Below are 17,300 nucleotides of genomic sequence, written 5' to 3' on the forward strand. Positions count from 1 at the left end.
ATCAATGTTTAGCTCCCACTTGTAAGTGAATATGCAGTATTTGATTTTCTGTTTTAGCATTAATTTGCATAGGATAATGGCCTCCAGCTGCATTCATGTGGATGTGAAGGACACAATTAAATTCTTTTATATGGCTGCATAGTATGCCATGGTGTATATGTACCACATTTTCTTTATTTAATAAATGTGATTATATTTTAATTCAACTTCATCCTGGCTGAGAAGAGCTCTTTTTTCTTTTTTTTCCAAACCTAATCTTTCTACATTTTCTAATCTTACATTCTCTCATTTGCTTGACTTTATTCCATCAGTCATAGTCTTAATTTTTCACAGGTTCATTCTCTTCTGGCCGCTTTTTGTTCTTTACCTAAACATTTCTCAATTACTGCCACTTTAAGCAGTATATAAATAAAAATATTAACAAACAAAAATGCTTTTGGTGATTCTGTCTGCTCTGACCCTCAAATCTCTTTCTCATTCTTTATCTCTCTTTTATTCCTTTCAACTTCAAACTTTTGGAAAATTGAGTCTGTGCCACCATATTTTCTCTGTCATTGCATACTCAGTACTCAACTGATCATGATATAATTTTTGCCTTCACCATATTACTGATACTGCTTTAACAAAGATATAAAAACACCTTCTAAATGCAAAACCCAATGTGTACTTTTAAGGCTAAGCCAACCTGCATAATTTTGCAGGTTGCATCTTTTGTAGTCATTGGTCACTGCACCATCAATCATGTAAAAATATTCAAGGACTTTATAGTCTAGAAGGGAATATGTGCAAAAAGATGATTTGATATGTGTACTGCTGTGATTTTGGTAATCATACAAGGAATATGATAGAAACTGTTAGCTGTCACCCAACATCCATTCTCTTTTTCATAGAAATAGAACTCTGATTATACTGGGGAAAGCAATGTGCAGGATTAAAACACAAACAAACATACAAAATCTATATTTTGTAGCATACCTTGCAGTTAAATATAACAATATGACTACGCTCCAGCCAATAGTTTGTAAAAAAAAAAAAAAAAAAGTATTTGAAAGGGACCTTCTGGAAGGTCCTTTTAAAAGTGTAAGGAATGTTTGCTTCATTTTCTCTTTATTCCTACTGCCTGGAATATACTAGTCATTGCTCGAGCTGCATAAGCCATATTTTTGACCTTGATAATAACGACAGCCAGAAGCCAAGAAAAGTGAAGCTGAAAGACAAAAGTGCCTGATTCCCTGGTGACTTTGTGAAGCTGTCATAACAGTTCTAGACTGCCCATTCACAGGCTCACTTTATGGAGACAGTAAACTCCCAATTTGTTTTAACTGCCATAGTCAAGTCTCAGAATCTTATAAAGGTACATTGGAATCACTCTGTGAAAAAAGTTGTTACTGGATTACTGTCTCAGCTATTTTTTAAAAAAATGGCATCCAACATATTTTCACTGGATGGTCCCATATACTTCTCTTTCATACCTCTTTCCTAAGTTCCAGAACCAAAGACTCAACTTCCCCTAAACCCTTCTCCTTGGATGCCCCTTAGTTACTTCAATTCAACAAGCAAAACCTGAATGAGTTTCCATACTCACTGTAACATGGTCTTCCTTCTATATATACTGTTTAGTTAACGATGCCGTTGTTGACTAAGTAAACTATTTAACCTCCAAACCTTTAGGAAATTCTTAATTCTTTCTTCTTTTTCACCCTTAGCACCCAATGGATAATTGACTCTAAACATATTTTCCTCAGAATTGTTCCTTGTATAGATATACTCCTTTCCATTCTCATCAATATTGTCTTAGGCAAGTTCTCACTGTTTCTCTCTTAGACTAATTTTATTATTATTATTATTATTCTTTAAGTTCTGGGTTACATGTGTAGAACATGCGGTTTTGTTACATAGGTATACACATGCCCTGGTGGTTTGCTGCACCCATCAACCCATCACCTACGTTAGGTATTCCTCCTAATATTATCCCTCCCCTAGCCCCCACCCTCTGACAGGCCCTGGTGTGTGACGTTCCCCTCCCTGTGTCCATGTGTTCTCATTGTTCAACTCCCACTTACGAGTGAGAACATGTGGTGTTCAGTTTTCTGTTCCTGTGTTAGTTTGCTGAGAATGATGGTTTCCAGCTTCATTCATGTCCCGGCAAAGGACATGAAGTCATCCTTTTATATGGCTGTGTAGTATTCCATGGTGTATTTGTGCCACATTTTCTTAATCCAGTCTATCATTGATGGATATTTGGGTTGGTTCCAAGTCTTTGCCATTGTGAATAGTGCTGCAATAAACATCTTAAACTAATTTTTAAAAGTCATTCCTAAATAGGCCTCAATCCTCTAGTCCCTTATCTTTCTAATCTATCACTTTCCTGTCTAAAAAATGTTAGCTTTGAAATGCATAGATTTATTAATGCCCATCTCAAACTAAGAAATTGTTAATTACTCTCAATTGCCTACAGGGTAAAATTAAATTATAAATGATCCTTTCAAAACATTCCCAGTTTCCTTTACAAACTTTTGCTCTACTCGCCCACCCACCCTTATTCCACAACACACACACCAAGAGTACCAAGTAAAGTTGTTTTCAGTCACGTCAGACTGCCTGCCATGTCTGTAACATGCCATGTCTTCCCTATCTCTGTTTTATTTCAGTTGTCCCCTCTATCTCAAATCCTTTCCCTCTCCTCCTCCTGTAAGTACACATTTGTTTTCTACTTATTAATCAAGGCCCAAAGCAGATTTGAGCGACTTGCGAAGCTTTCTCTTACCTGCTCTGCACATCAAATAAATTATTTCCTCACATGCTATACACGTACATTTGTACATACCAATATTGTATGGTTTATTACAGTGTTCTGGAGTCTTTTTTGTATATTCAGGTACATTTTAGGTTTCTTATTTTTTTATGCATTTCAGTATCTTAAGGACATTACCATATAATCATCTTTACATCCCTCAGATGTACTACTATGCCTTGCACAGAGAGGGGCTCAATTCATAGTAATGGATTTGAATGAACTACATATACTTTGTCTCTATACAGGTAAAACATGCAACTTCAAGATGAGTGCTTGCAATACAGATGTAAGAATGATTGGGGAATAATTTTAATTAAATGGTGTATTATGACAATATCTTTCAGGTTATTTTATTTTATTAATTCATCTTCTTTATCCTAAACCTTCACACCTCAGACCCAGAACAGAACGTACTGCCCGTTCACTATAGAAATGCATTCCATTCATACCTACTTATTTTTAACCCACTATATTAGGTAAAGCAATGTTTCGTGAACCTAATCGTGGGATGCCAGCTTTATTTAGTAAACTTTGAATAGTCTGTAGTTTTGAATACCACATTTCTGTAATTTTTAGTGTCTCTCTGCTTTGGAATCATGCTTGCCATTTTTCAAGAGATCTTATAGCAAAATGATAGATTAGATCTTCTTCTGAATTTAAAGAATAGGAACAAGACAGGAACTCAGGGTCACTGAGAGATTAAAGTAAGTGTGCTCTGGCACGCATAAATTAAATGTATTTAGAAAGCTTTCTAGGATCTACCTGCAAACAGATGGCAGTAAGATATGCAAAAGGGGGAATGCTTTCTTTTTTCAGATTTATTTTTTTCTAATGGGGAATAGTGAGTGAGATGATGACAAATAGTTTTGGATTTGCAATGCTATTATTCCTCATTTTACATAATGACTCAGCTTTTAAATTGTAAATCATGGATTCTAAATAGCTCCTGCTTAATCTATCTGTAATATATGTAAAGTTCATGAATTTGAATCATCATACCAAACAGGAAAGAATACAAACTCAGTTTATATATAGAAAGGAAATTGTATTTTGGAAGGATAATTAACGCCAATAAATTTTAACAGCTATGCAGAGGCTGAACTTCTACCAAATGTTTTTTGAAAGCGTAGCTTCAGACAATATGAAACAGTGTATATTTGAAAAATAAAATTTATATGAAATTTAGACCTTATAAAGCATGATTAGTGTGTGAAAATGACAAAAGTAAATGGAAGAGTTTATCCTCCAAATGAATATACTTTTTTACATGTTTAACGTAGTATGATGTTAAATGAGAAAATGAAGACTGGATGTTTAATAAGCCAAAAGTAATACACAGAAGTTAAAAATATATATACATATTAATACATATGCATCTATACACACATATATGCTGTGTGTATCTACATAAATGTATATATACATACATGTATGTATATGTGTCGATACACACGCATGTTCCTGTTTGCATGGCTTGTGACTAAGTAAAATGCATTTTTCTTTGAAAAGGGACAGGGCACTAGTAATACACTGACTGCGTTTATGTGGGATTTTTGATAAAATTTGAATATCAAAGACACTATTTTTCCCCCTCTAACCACCACTGGAATAAAATGCTAGAATGCAATACCATCTTATCATTTCCAAATTATTCATTTTTGACTTGTGTTTTTCAGTTTCATCACAGATTCAGTGTTGTCTCTCTGAACAGAGAAAACATAGACCTTTGAAGGCAAACTCAGCTCTGACATTTACTAGTATGACATTTGGGAAGCTATATAACCCTTCTTAAGTTTACTTCTTTATATATTAAAGAAAACAGAACAAATAAATAAGTGATCCATCTGGCATGTTATTGTGAAGATTAACATAAAATATTGGCAAGAGATAGAGAGTCACTATTGGTTTCCTCCCCTTTACTTTTTTTTTTTTTTTTTTGAGATGGAGTGTTGCACTGTCGCCCAGGCTGGAGAGCAGTGGTGTGATCTCGGCTCACTGCAACTTCCACCTTCTGGGTTCAAGTAATTCTCATGCCTCAGACTACTGAGTAGCTGGGATTACAGGCATGCACCACCACACCAAACTAATTTTTCTATTTTTAGTAGAGACAGGGTTTCACCATGTTGGCCAGGATGGTCTTAAACTCCTGATCTCAAGTGATCCAGATGCCCCAGTCTCCCAAAGTGCTGGGATTATAGGCACGAACCACCGTGACCAGCCTCTGCCCTCTACTTTTGATGGTGATCCTTTGCTTGTGTTTTCATAATTACGTCCTCTTTCAGAACATTAACTCATTGAGGGAATGTCCAATGCCAGGATATAGAGGCCCTATATATTACACATATACAGATATACTAGTGTAACTAAAAAAATTTTTCTCAGAAATACAAATTCCCAGAATATTTATAATGTTCCACTTAAACTTAAATTTATAATCTTGGTCCATGTCCTTTTCAAAGTCACCGATAACTGAATCCAATATAGATATCAAATATTATTTTATTACCATTTCTTCTCCAGAGAAATGATCTACTGCTATTAAAAGATGAGTAGAAAAGTTATACATTAGTTCTACCATGGTAATTTACAGCAGCTTAAAACTTAGGGCCACCAAAGAATTTATGAAATTTCCTCCAACTCTAATAAATTCTATCATACTCCAGTTCTGAAAATATATATGGAAATGAAAACTCTCAAGACATGAACATTTATGTTATAAAAAGAAATAGGGGGAAATGAATATCAATTAATAGCAGTGAAGCTATCTTTTTATTAATTTGCAATTCCACATGCATTTATTTTAGAAAAATTACAGGATTCATTTCGGAGTTCCATCTGTACACATTCTGAAGTCATGCTTTAAATTAACATGCATTTCTCATCCAAATGGCTTATAAAATGTGATTTACTCTTTAATCTCTGAAGTAAATAAAAACAACATTTTAAACCTTTTTTAAAGATATCTGCCAAGATTTCCTGCTAGTTTAAATACATGTGCTTTTAATAAGAACTCCAATTTAGTCTTTCTAAACTAATTTTACCTAAAAGATTTGGTCATGTAAGCAAGGGTGTAGTTACTCTGTTTCAAGCATCTCCCACCTGTGATCATGTACATGCTAGGCGGTACTCACAGCTGACATGATGAGCTCTCCTCCCAGGTTCTGGATCTCAGCTTTAACCTGACTGCAGATTTTCAGTTGGTGCGAGTAGAACTTAATCTGTTCCAGGTAGGCCAACAAGTCTTGTTTGCAAGATGGATCTGGGCACTAAATATGCATCAAAGATAAAAATGGATATAGCAGAATAAATAATAGGTAGATCAAAGTGAGTAAAAACAGTATTCACATGGCAGGTACCTTATAAGGCAGCAATTTTATTTTCATAGCGCAACATTTCTCGGCTCAAGTCCAAGTAGATTTTGATATGCTTCTACCATTATAATAGTTTATTCATTTTGCAACCTTAGTTACTTCAGCTTAGCCAAAAGAAATGTTAAAATACTTTTTAGACATGAAAAGGTAAATAAAATAGCTGCCTTTAATTTATGATAAAGGTTACAAGCCTTCAGATTATATTTTTAGGTAAATCTAAAGAAATATTTAAAATGTAATTATTTCTTTCACCTAGAATTACTATTAGAATACTCCTAGAATTACTATTACAATGCTCCTTGAGACTCATGGTTCTGCATTGCCTGTCCTTTGCTACTCAAAAGGACATAAAAACATGCAGCAACATAATATGTTCTATTACTTCCAGCATTCAATGTTCTTAACTGTTATAGACAAAGGAAATCATTTCTACCTTAGATAACAGGTGTGAATCTAACTGAAGCCAAGAAGCAGACAGGGCACATGTTTTAGAATATTAAATTTCCTTATGAAAACCAGCCTCCTGCATCATTTTATCTTTTGGAAGGAACTTCCTGGAGGACAGCTTTGAGCTTTATCATAACATGGTAAATAGCTTTGGTTAAGATTTAATCTTTGTGTTCTTTCTCCTATGCAATTATAATAGATTTATAGAAATCCCTTCTGACTTAATTCCACTTTTAGTAAATTTTTATAAGAATAAGGAAATGTGGACAGTGATTTATATCCAAAGATCTTCGTTGTAGCATTATGTATAATAGCAAAATTTGGAAATAACCTAAATTCCCCAAATAATGGAAAGACTAAATAAGAATGACTATCAATATAATGTAGCATTACTCAGTCTCAAGAAAATAGAGTTTCAAAGAATGCAGGAAAATGTTTTTGGAAGTTAAAAAAATAACCTGTAAATATTGCAATCAAATTCTATTAAAAATTGTGTGTATTTAAAACATGCTGAATGCCAGATGCAGTGACTCATGCCTATAATCCTAGCAATTTGGGAAGTTGAAACAGGAAAATCCCTTGAGCCTAGGAATTTGAGGTCAGCCTGGGGAACATAGGGAGGCACCATCTCTACAAAAAATAAAAATAAATTAGCCAGGTGTGATCCCAGCTATTCAGGAGGCTGAGGTGGGAGGACTGCCTGAGCCTGAGAGGTTAATGCTGCAGTGAGCCATGATTGTGACACTGCACTTCAGCCTGGGCAAAAGAGTGAGACCTTGTGTCAAAAAATAAATAAATAAAAATAAAAAATAAAATAATAAAACCTGCTGGGACAGCTTCAGCTGTCCATCCTTCCTAGGCATAGATCATGCTGCATCAGGACTCTCTTTGCACCATACCCAGACAAATCTCCAGGCATTCAGAGCACCAGCTTGCCTGAATCAGCAGGCTGAGCTTCCCCACCCTTTCTGTGCATAAATCAGGGTGCAGCAGGCCCTCTCCACTCCATGCTTAGGCAGATTTCCAGGTATTCAAAGTACATGTTTGCCCAGATTGACAGCCTGAGCCACCCCACACTTTCTCTGCAGGGATCCAGGTATGTAGAGGAGCCTTTCTGCTTCATGCCTAGGCAGATCTCCCGGCATCTGGAGCACCTAGTCCCCTGGATTAGGAGTTTAGACCACCCCAAATCTGTGTGTAGAGAACTTGAGGACAAGAAGGCTTCCCAGCTCCATGCCTGGGCATACCTCTGGGTGCTTGGTACCCACTCACTGGATTATCCTTCAGCACTGGTGCTCATGACTGCCCTTAGGGGAATCTGTAGGCAAACCTGCCAGTCTGGACCTACCCATATTGCTCCCAACACCTCTGGGGCTGAGGAGGGAGCTCAGAGCACTTTGCACTACAAGAATAAGCCCATTGCCTGAGGCAAGAGAGAGCTTCTGCTAGTAAACAAGGATGAGGTATACACTCAGCAGTATTAGCCATACACACCATCTACAGGCTTGTAGATGGAACTGCATGGCCCAATATAAAACCTGCTGACAGAAAGGTGTAGAGTACACAAGTTAAGCCAAAAGACCTTACCCAGCCTTCTCTAAAGTCACATCCCCTAGGGAAAAATAGGTGGGAAAGGGAAAGAAAAAAAATATCAATAATATTATAGGGAAAGAAAAGAAAAATTATATCTGCACAAATATAATTACAAAATTTTGAAGTATCAATGCCTCAAGATGAGAAAGAACCAGTGTAAGAATTCTAGCACCATGAAAATTCAAAATGTAGTAATACCATCAACATACCATACTAGCTCTCCAGCTACGGTCTCCAGAAAAGTGGAAACTTGGAAAGGACAGATAGAGAATTTGAAGTGTGGATTGCAAGGAAGTTCAATAAGATCCAAGATGAGGTTGAAAATTAACACAAAGAAACATTTTAAAGCAATCCAGAAAATGAAGGAAGAGATAAACATCTTTAAAATATCAATCAGAGATTCTGGAATTTAAAAACTAACTTAATTTCAAAATACAACTGGAAGCTTCACCAATAAACTGGACTAAGTAGAAGAAAGAATGTCAGATCTTGAAAACCAGTCTTTTGAATTGACCCAGTCAGAAAAAAATAAAGAAAATGTATTTTTTAAAAAAATGAACAAAGTCTTTGAGAAATATGGGATTACGTAAAGTGACCAAACCAAAAATTAGTGACATTCCTGAGACTAAGAAAAAGATAACAATCTAGAAAAAAATACTTGAAGTGATAAATCAAGAAAATGTTCTGAATTTTGCTGGAGAGGTAGACATCCAGATACAAGAAATTCAGAGAACGCTTGTGAGATACTATACAAAAAGCAACATGACCAAGGCATATAATCACCAGACTATTCAAGGTCAACGCTAAAGAAAAACATCACAAAGGTAGCTAGAGAAAAAGGTCAGAACACACACAAAGGGAATCCCAAAAGACTAAAAGCAGACTTCCCTGCATAAACCTTATTTATAAGCTGGGACAGACTGGGGGCCTATTTTCAGAATTCTTGAAGAAAAGAAATTCCAACAAAAATTTCATATCCCACCAGGCTAAGCTTTATCACTGAAAGAGAAACAAAAATATTTTCCAGACAAACAAGCACTAAAAAAATTCATTACCATTAGGCTAGTCTTATCAGAGACTCTTAAGGGAATTCTAAACATGGGGAAAAAATAGCTGACACCTGCTACCACAAAAACACACTTAAGTACAGAGCCCACAGACCTATAGAGCAACCAAACCATAGAAAATACAAAGCAACCAGCTAACAACTTCATGATAGGATCAAAATCTTGCATATTAATATTATCCTTAAATGTGAATAGCCTAAACACTCCACTTAAAAGGCACAGAGTGGCAAGTTAGATAAAATAAAAACATCCACCAATCTGCTGTCTTCAAGATACCCATCTCACACATAATGACATCTAGAAACTCAAAGTAAAGGGTTGAAGAAATATCTATCTTGCAAATTAAACTACAAAAAAAGAGGAATGGCTATTACATTAGATAAAATATATGTATGTTAAAATATATTTAAAATATAATATATAATATAGTGTATTAGATAAAATATAGGTATTTTAAAATATATTAAAATCTAATATATAATAATATATTAGATTTAAAAGACTTTAAACCAACAACAGTAAAAAAGGACAAAGAAGGGCATTACATAATGATAAAGGGTTAAATTCAACAAAAAGACTTAACTATCCTAAATATGTATGTACCCAACACTGAAGCATCTCAGTTCATAAAACAAGTACTTCTAGATCTGCAAAAAGGCTTAGACAGCCACACAGTAATGTGTCACTCCTCACTGACAGTGGTAGATATGTGAAATGTTAGTCAATTAAACCTCTTTTTTTATATATAAACTAGCTAGTCTCAGTATCTTCACAGTACTGTGAAAATGGACGAATACATTTATTTTTGGGTAAACAATGAAATTAAGGCAGTAATCAAAAAATTCTTTGAAAAAAATAGAAATAAGAGACTCAACATATAAAAATCTCTAGGATGCAGCAAAAGTACTGTTAAGAGGAAAGTTCAGGGCAGTAAACTCCTATCTTAAAATGTTAGAAAGATCTCAAATTAATGATTTAACATCATGCCTAGAGGAGCTAGAAAAACAAGAACCAACCAACCCAAAAGCAAGAACAAACCAACCCAAAAAATTAAAATTAGATGGAACTGAATGAATCTGAGACCTAAAAATTCACAGGAAGAATCAATGAAGACTAAAGTTTTTTTTTGTTTTTTTTTGTTTTTGTTTTTTTGAAAGAATAAACAGGATCAGTAGACTGCTAGCTAGATTAACACAGAAAAAAAGAGAAAGGATCCAAATAAGCACAGTCAGAAGTTATAACTAAAGTGGCATTGCAACCAATACTACAGAAATACAAAAGAGCCTCAGAAACTATTGGGAACACACCTGTGCATACAAACTAGAAAATCTAGAGGAGAAGATAAATTTCTGAAACACACAATCCTCCAAGAATGAATCAGAAAGAAATTGAAACCCTGAACAGACCAATATCGAGTTCCTAAATTAAATCAGTAATAAGACACCCACCACCAACAACAACCAAAAGAGCCCCAGCCAAATTCTACCAAACATACATAGAAGATTTGGTACCAATCCTACTGAAACTATTTCAAAAAATGGAGAAGGAGAGACTCCTCCTTAACTCATTCAACAAAGCCAGCATCATCCTGATAGGAAAACCTAGTAAAGATACGATGAAAAAAATCTCTGATACCAATATCTCTGATAAACATAGATGCAGAAATCCTCAGCAAAATATTAGCAAATTGGCCGGGCGCGGTGGCTCAAGCCTGTAATCCCAACACTTTGGGAGGCCGAGGCGGGTGGATCACGAGGTCAGGAGATCGAGACCATCCTGGCTAACATGGTGAAACCCCGTCTCTACTAAAAATACAAAAAACTAGCCGGGCATGGTGGCGGGCGCCTGTAGTCCCAGCTACTCGGAGGCTGAGGCAGGAGAATGGCGTGAACCTGGGAGGCGGAGCTTGCAGTGAGCCGAGATCGCGCCACTGCACTCCAGCCTGGGTGACACAGCGCGAGACTCCATCTCAAAAAAAAAAAAAAAAAAATTAGCAAATTGAATTAGTGGCACATCAAAAAGTTAATTCACTATGATCAAGTAGGCTTAATTCTTGTAAGAATGGTTTAATATACACAAATCAATAAATGTGATTCACCACATAAACAGAATTAATAACAAAAATTGTGTGATTATTTCACCAGATGTGGAAAAAGCTTTTGATAAAATACAACATCCCTTCATGATAAAAACCCTCAAGAAACTATACATCAAAGGAACATATCTAACATATCTCAAAATAATAAGAATCATCTAAGAGAAATCATAGCCAACATTATACTTGAATGGGCAAAAGCTGAAACCAATCCCCCTGAAAACTGTTACAATGATGCCCATTCTCACCCCTCTTATTCCACACAGTACTGAAAGCCCTAGCCACAACAATCAGGCAAAATAAATAAATAAAAGGTATCCAACTAGACAAATAAAAGTCAACCTATATCTCTTTGCTGTTGATATGATTTTATACCCAGAAAACACAAAATACTTTACTGAAAGGCTCCTGGAACTGAGACATGACTCAATAATTATTTAGGATGCAAAATCGTGGTATAAAAATCAATAGTATTTCTATACACCAATAACATTCCAGCTGAGAACCAAATGAAGAACTCAATTCCACTTACAATAGCTGCAAATAAATAAATAAATGAATAAATAAATGAAACACCTAGGAATGAATCTAACCAAGGAAGTTAAAGATCTCTACAAGGAGAACTACAAAATACTGCTGAAAGTAATCATAGATGACACAAACAAATGGAAAAAAACATTTCAAGTTCATCAACTGGAAGAATCAATATCATTAAAATGGCCATACTGCCCAAAGCAATCTATAGATTCAATGCTATTCCTATCAAGCAACCAACATCCTTTTTCACAGAACTAGAAAAATAGCTATTGTAAAATTCATATGAAGCCAAGAAATATCCTGACTAGCCAAGAAATATCCTGACTAGACAAGCATTCCTAAGCAAAAAAAAAAAAAAAAAAAAAAAAAGAAAGAAAAGAAAAGAAAGAAAGAAAGAAGAAGAAGCTGGATGCATCACATCACTTGATTTCAAACTACACTATAAGGCTACAGTAACAACACAGCATGGTATTGGCACAAAAACAGATGTACAGGCTGATGGGACAGAATAGAGAACACAGAAATAAAGCTGCACAACTACAACCATCTGATCTTTGACAAAGTTGACAAAAATAAGCAGTGACTCCCTATTCAACATATGACGCTGTGATAGCTGGCTAGCCAAAGGCAGAAGAATGAAACTGGACCCCTATCTTTCATCATCTAGAAAAATTAACTCAAGATGAATTCAAGATTTAAATATAAGACCTCCACAATAAGAATCCTTGAAGTAAAACCTAGGAAACACCATTCTGGATATCAGCCTTGGGAAAGACATTATAACTAAATCCTCAAAAGCAATTGCAACAAAACCAAAAATTGACAAGTGGAATCTCTAATTAAAAAGTTTCTGCATAGCAACAAACTCTCAACAGAGTACACAGACAACCCACACGATGGAAGAAAATATTTGCAAACTATGAATCTGACATAGTTTTACTATCCAGGATCTATAAAGAACTTAAACAATTGAGCAAGCAAAAAACAATCCCATTAAAAATGGGCAAATGGTATGTGTTAAGTCATTCTTGCATTGCTATAAAAAATACTTCAGACTGGGTAATTTATAAAGAAAAAAGTTTAATTGACTCATGGTTCTGCAGGATATACAAGCATTGCATTGGCATCCACTTGGCTTTGGGGCGGGGGCTCAGAATATTTACTCACAGTGGGAGGTGAAGTGGGAACAGGTGCATGACATGGCGAGAACAGGAGCAAGAGGGAGGTGGGAGGTGCCACACACTTTTAAATGACCAGATCTTGCGATAACACACTATCCTGAGGACAGCACATCATGTGGAATCTGCCTCTATTACCAAACACCTCCCACCAGGCCCCCACCTCCAACACAGGGAATTGCATTTCAACATGAGATTTGGGAAGGACAAATGCCAAAACCATATCAAAACATGAACGGACACTTCTCAAAAGAAGACATACAAGTGGCCAACCAACCTGAACATTTTGTTCAACATCACAAATCATCAGAGAAATTCAAATCGAACCAAAGTGAGGTATTATCTCACACCAGTCAGAATGGCTACTATTAAAAAGTTGAAAACAACAGATGCTGGTGAGGCTGTGGAGAAAAGGGAACACTTTATAAACTATTGGTGGGGATGTAAATTAGTTGAGCCACTGTGGAAGTAGTTCGGCGATTTCTCAAAGAACTTAAAACATAACTAACATTTGACTCACTCCTCCCATTACTGTGGACACAGTCAAAAGAAAATAAATTGTTCTACCCAAAAAGACACTTGCATTCATATGTTCATTGAAGCACTATTCACAAAGCAAGGACATGGAACCAACTTAGGTATCCACCAACGGTGGACTGAATAAATAAAATGGGGTACATATACACCATGGAATAACAGACAGCCATAAAAAGGAATGAATGAAATTATGTCTCTTGCAGCAACGTGGATGCAGCTGGAGGCCATTATCCTAAGCAACTTAATGCAAGAACAAAAACCCAAATACTGTATGTTCTTACATACAAGTAGGAGCTAAAGAATGGGTAATGATGGACATAAAGATGGCCACAGTAGACCCTGAGGCCTACTAGACAGGGGAGGGAGGAAGGGAGTAAAGACTTGAAAAACTAATTATTGGGTACTATGCTCACTACCTGGGTGATTGCATTAATTGTACTTCAAACCTCAGTATCATGCAATATACTGAGGTAATAAACCTGCACATGTACCCACTGAATCTAAATAAAAGTTGAAATTATTTTTTAAATGCATTAAAAATAAATAAATTCTGGACTCTGGGTTAAAAAATTAAAAGATGCTGGGAAATAAATATATGACAATAATCAATAAATATGATATAATCAACAATTTTTATTTTATTCAAATTTTGTATATCTTAAATATGTATTTCTTCTATAACTATAAAATGCTATTTTTTAAAGCTTTTATTCTAATGACCTAAACTGCAAATTAAAAAGTAGGATGAACAACCAGAAAACCTTTCATGCATTTCTGCTTTTATTCAGTAATTAGTAACTTAAACTGGAGTGTTTTTGGGAACTTTGTGAGGTACTTATTCTCTGTTATATTTTTAAAATAGACTACGTAGTTCCAGAGTGTGTGCTCAAGATGAGAACATGTTACCGTGAGTCAAAGTTGATAATAATCAACAAAGGTAGCAAATAATTCAATTCTTCTGCAGAAATACTATCAATCTGCAAGACAGGCATGGATATACGCATGAATAGATACAGGATAGCCAGCCAGAGACACAATCAGACAAGAATATAGAAATTAAGGGTGTTTCTCAAGTTTTCAGTAAACAAATGAGCGTTATCCCTCAAATCTCCTCAAAAGGATTAAATTGTAGCTAATCAAGAAGATTGCAAAGGAGAAAGATATGGAGACAGAAAAGGAAAAGAAAGAGGGAAAGGAAGAAGAGAAGGCAGAGACAGAGGAGGAAGAACAATAGTTAATTTTCATTTAGCTTTTACTATGTGCCACATGCTATGGAAACTAATTTAAGCATATTATCTTACTCAGTCACTAAAACAGACACAAATATTTTCCCCAATTTACAGATGCGAAATTGCCTATAATGATGAAAAACAAGTCATCTCTTTGTTTTCTCTTGACAGGCAGCTGATCTTTATTAGGTACTTCCTCTGTGCTAGGTACTATGCCAAGTTCTTTACATGCATAATTCTAAATTAGTACTCAAAACACCATTTTAATTAGATCTACTATTTTCATTTTGTAGATTTGCAAAATAAGTTTCAGAGAGTAAATGATTTGAATTTAGTTTTCTCTGTTTCATTCACATGAATGCACAATAATCTCTTCTATAGGACATTCTTTCAAAACATTTTTTGTTATTATTGCTCTCACTGAGTAACTTTCTTGTCTATTCTTCATTCATAAGTATGGACACAGTGATAATCCCTGACACGTAAAGTGTTTCATCTGTCATCTACTATTCTAGATGCTTTGTCTATACTAATTGTTTTAATAATCACACAACACCCACAATTTCATGAGGTAAGTGGAATCATTATCCTCATTTAGCAAAGGGGAGTACTGACCCACAGAGAGGTTAACTGACTTGCCAATAAATGGTATTAGTAGTAGAGCTAGTAGTTCAAACATGATCTGGCTCCACCTCCTTACCTCCATGTTCTAGGAACAGTATCAGTCTTCTTGCCAATTGTATCTTTTTTGAAAATATTAAATTGCCATTCTGATTTGTAACTTGGCTTCTTAGATTGACAGTCTTATTTGTCAGTAATAAACTGGATTGATGTGGATGTGTTCCTTGAAGACTAGCACCACTCTACAACTCCTGATAAAATCAAACTGTCAAACTAATAATTAGATTCTTTACCAATAACCAATTGCAGTCACTCATGTTTAAGCAAAACAGAGACTCCTCCAAGGCCATAGTAGAAGAGCCTACAATTCTATTAAGGAAAGAATAAGTCAAATGAGTAGAAAGTATGAAAAATGATCTTTTGAAGTTCAAAGTTGCTTGACCTAAATTTGTCTTTCATTTTCAGAACTAATGAGAATATCTTGGTTATAACAGTAGCAGCCAGTTTTATAATCAAAGTAGAACAAAATAGTATGTGGTAAATTCTTATAGTATAAAAGTTATTAAAGCCTTCTTTCCCATTGACACCAGAAAGCCTTTCTGAGTTAGTTCTGAGCCTTTGCTCACTTAGAAGCAGAATCTGGAGAATGCCTCGTTCCTACTTTAAGATTGTTCTACTATTTTTCAAATCTCCTTTGGGCCATTTTTATGTATTCAGGTCTTTTCCCCATTTTTTAATCAGGTTACTTGGATATTTTTGCTATTGAGTTCTGCATGTTTCTTACACACTTTCTATATTAATTCCTTATCAGATCTATGGTTTGCAAAATTTTCTTTCAAATCATAGGTTGTCTTTTAATTTTGTTGATTATTACATTGTATATTTTAAGTCCTTAAATATGTATATTTCTTTAAAAAATTAAATTTAAAAACATTGAACAATGCTTTTCCCACCTTTTAAATTTTTATGTGAAAGTGACAGAAAAACTTTGGGCTCTAGGTTTGTAGAACATTCTTACCCTTGACTATTGTTTCACCAAAAAAATTTGCTTTAAGATAACTTTTAAAAGAATACTATTAGGGACTTTTAGGCTAAAGTGGTACACTATTAGCACACTTTGGTTATTATTTCCCAGTTAACTTAGATAGGAGATGTTGACCAGAACATCTACTTAGCTCTTTAATGCATGATTTTTTTAAATCTAAGTTTTATAATCACAGGGACTCACTACATGTAAGCAGATGGCATTTCAGCCTATGTGGTTTTCTCACTTTAAGCCAGTTTTCACTTTTCTAGCATGAGGCTTGAAACCAATATGGAATACATCATTTAGTAATGAGGAAAAATTATTAAAAAAAATTCATTACCTTTTCATTTAAATTTCAGGGGTGAATTAGCAAAATGAACACTTTTGAAGACTTTTATTTCATAATCTTAGTATTTTTTTGCCCATATTGGGGCCTAAACTTTAAGAAATTCAAAATGACTTTTGCGACCAGGTGCGGTGGCTCACGCCTATAATCCCAGCACTTTGGGAGGCCAAGGTGGGCAGATGACCTGAGATCAGGAATTTGAGACCAGCCTGGTCAACATGGTGAAACCTTGTCTCTACTCAAAATACAAAATATTAGCCGAGCATGGTGTCTCGTGCCTGTGGTCCCAGCTACTCGGGTGGCTGAGACACAAGAATCGCTTGAACCCGGAAGGTGGAGGTTGCTGTGAGCTGCATTGTGCCACTGCACTCCAGCCTGAGTGACAGAGAGACTCCATTTAAAAATAAATAAATAAATAAATAAATAAAATGAATTTTGCAACTACAGAAAATAGC

At 35.2% G+C, this 17,300-nt stretch overlaps 1 protein-coding gene across 7 annotated transcripts in view; it reads right to left on the reverse strand.

Annotated features, from left to right (window-relative positions):
- Positions 1–17,300, reverse strand: part of CTNNA3 (catenin alpha 3) — a 1,832,183-nt gene that overhangs the window by 51,750 nt on the left and 1,763,133 nt on the right. For all 7 annotated transcript variants that reach the window (XM_009214841.4, XM_009214844.4, XM_009214842.4 and 4 more), the window contains one exon: positions 5,929–6,063. In XM_009214841.4, coding sequence (XP_009213105.3) covers positions 5,929–6,063 — 135 coding nt within the window. The remainder of the gene's footprint in view (positions 1–5,928; positions 6,064–17,300) is intronic.

This window comes from Papio anubis, chromosome 11 (genome assembly GCF_008728515.1).
Source record: "Papio anubis isolate 15944 chromosome 11, Panubis1.0, whole genome shotgun sequence".
NCBI lineage: Eukaryota > Metazoa > Chordata > Mammalia > Primates > Cercopithecidae > Papio > Papio anubis.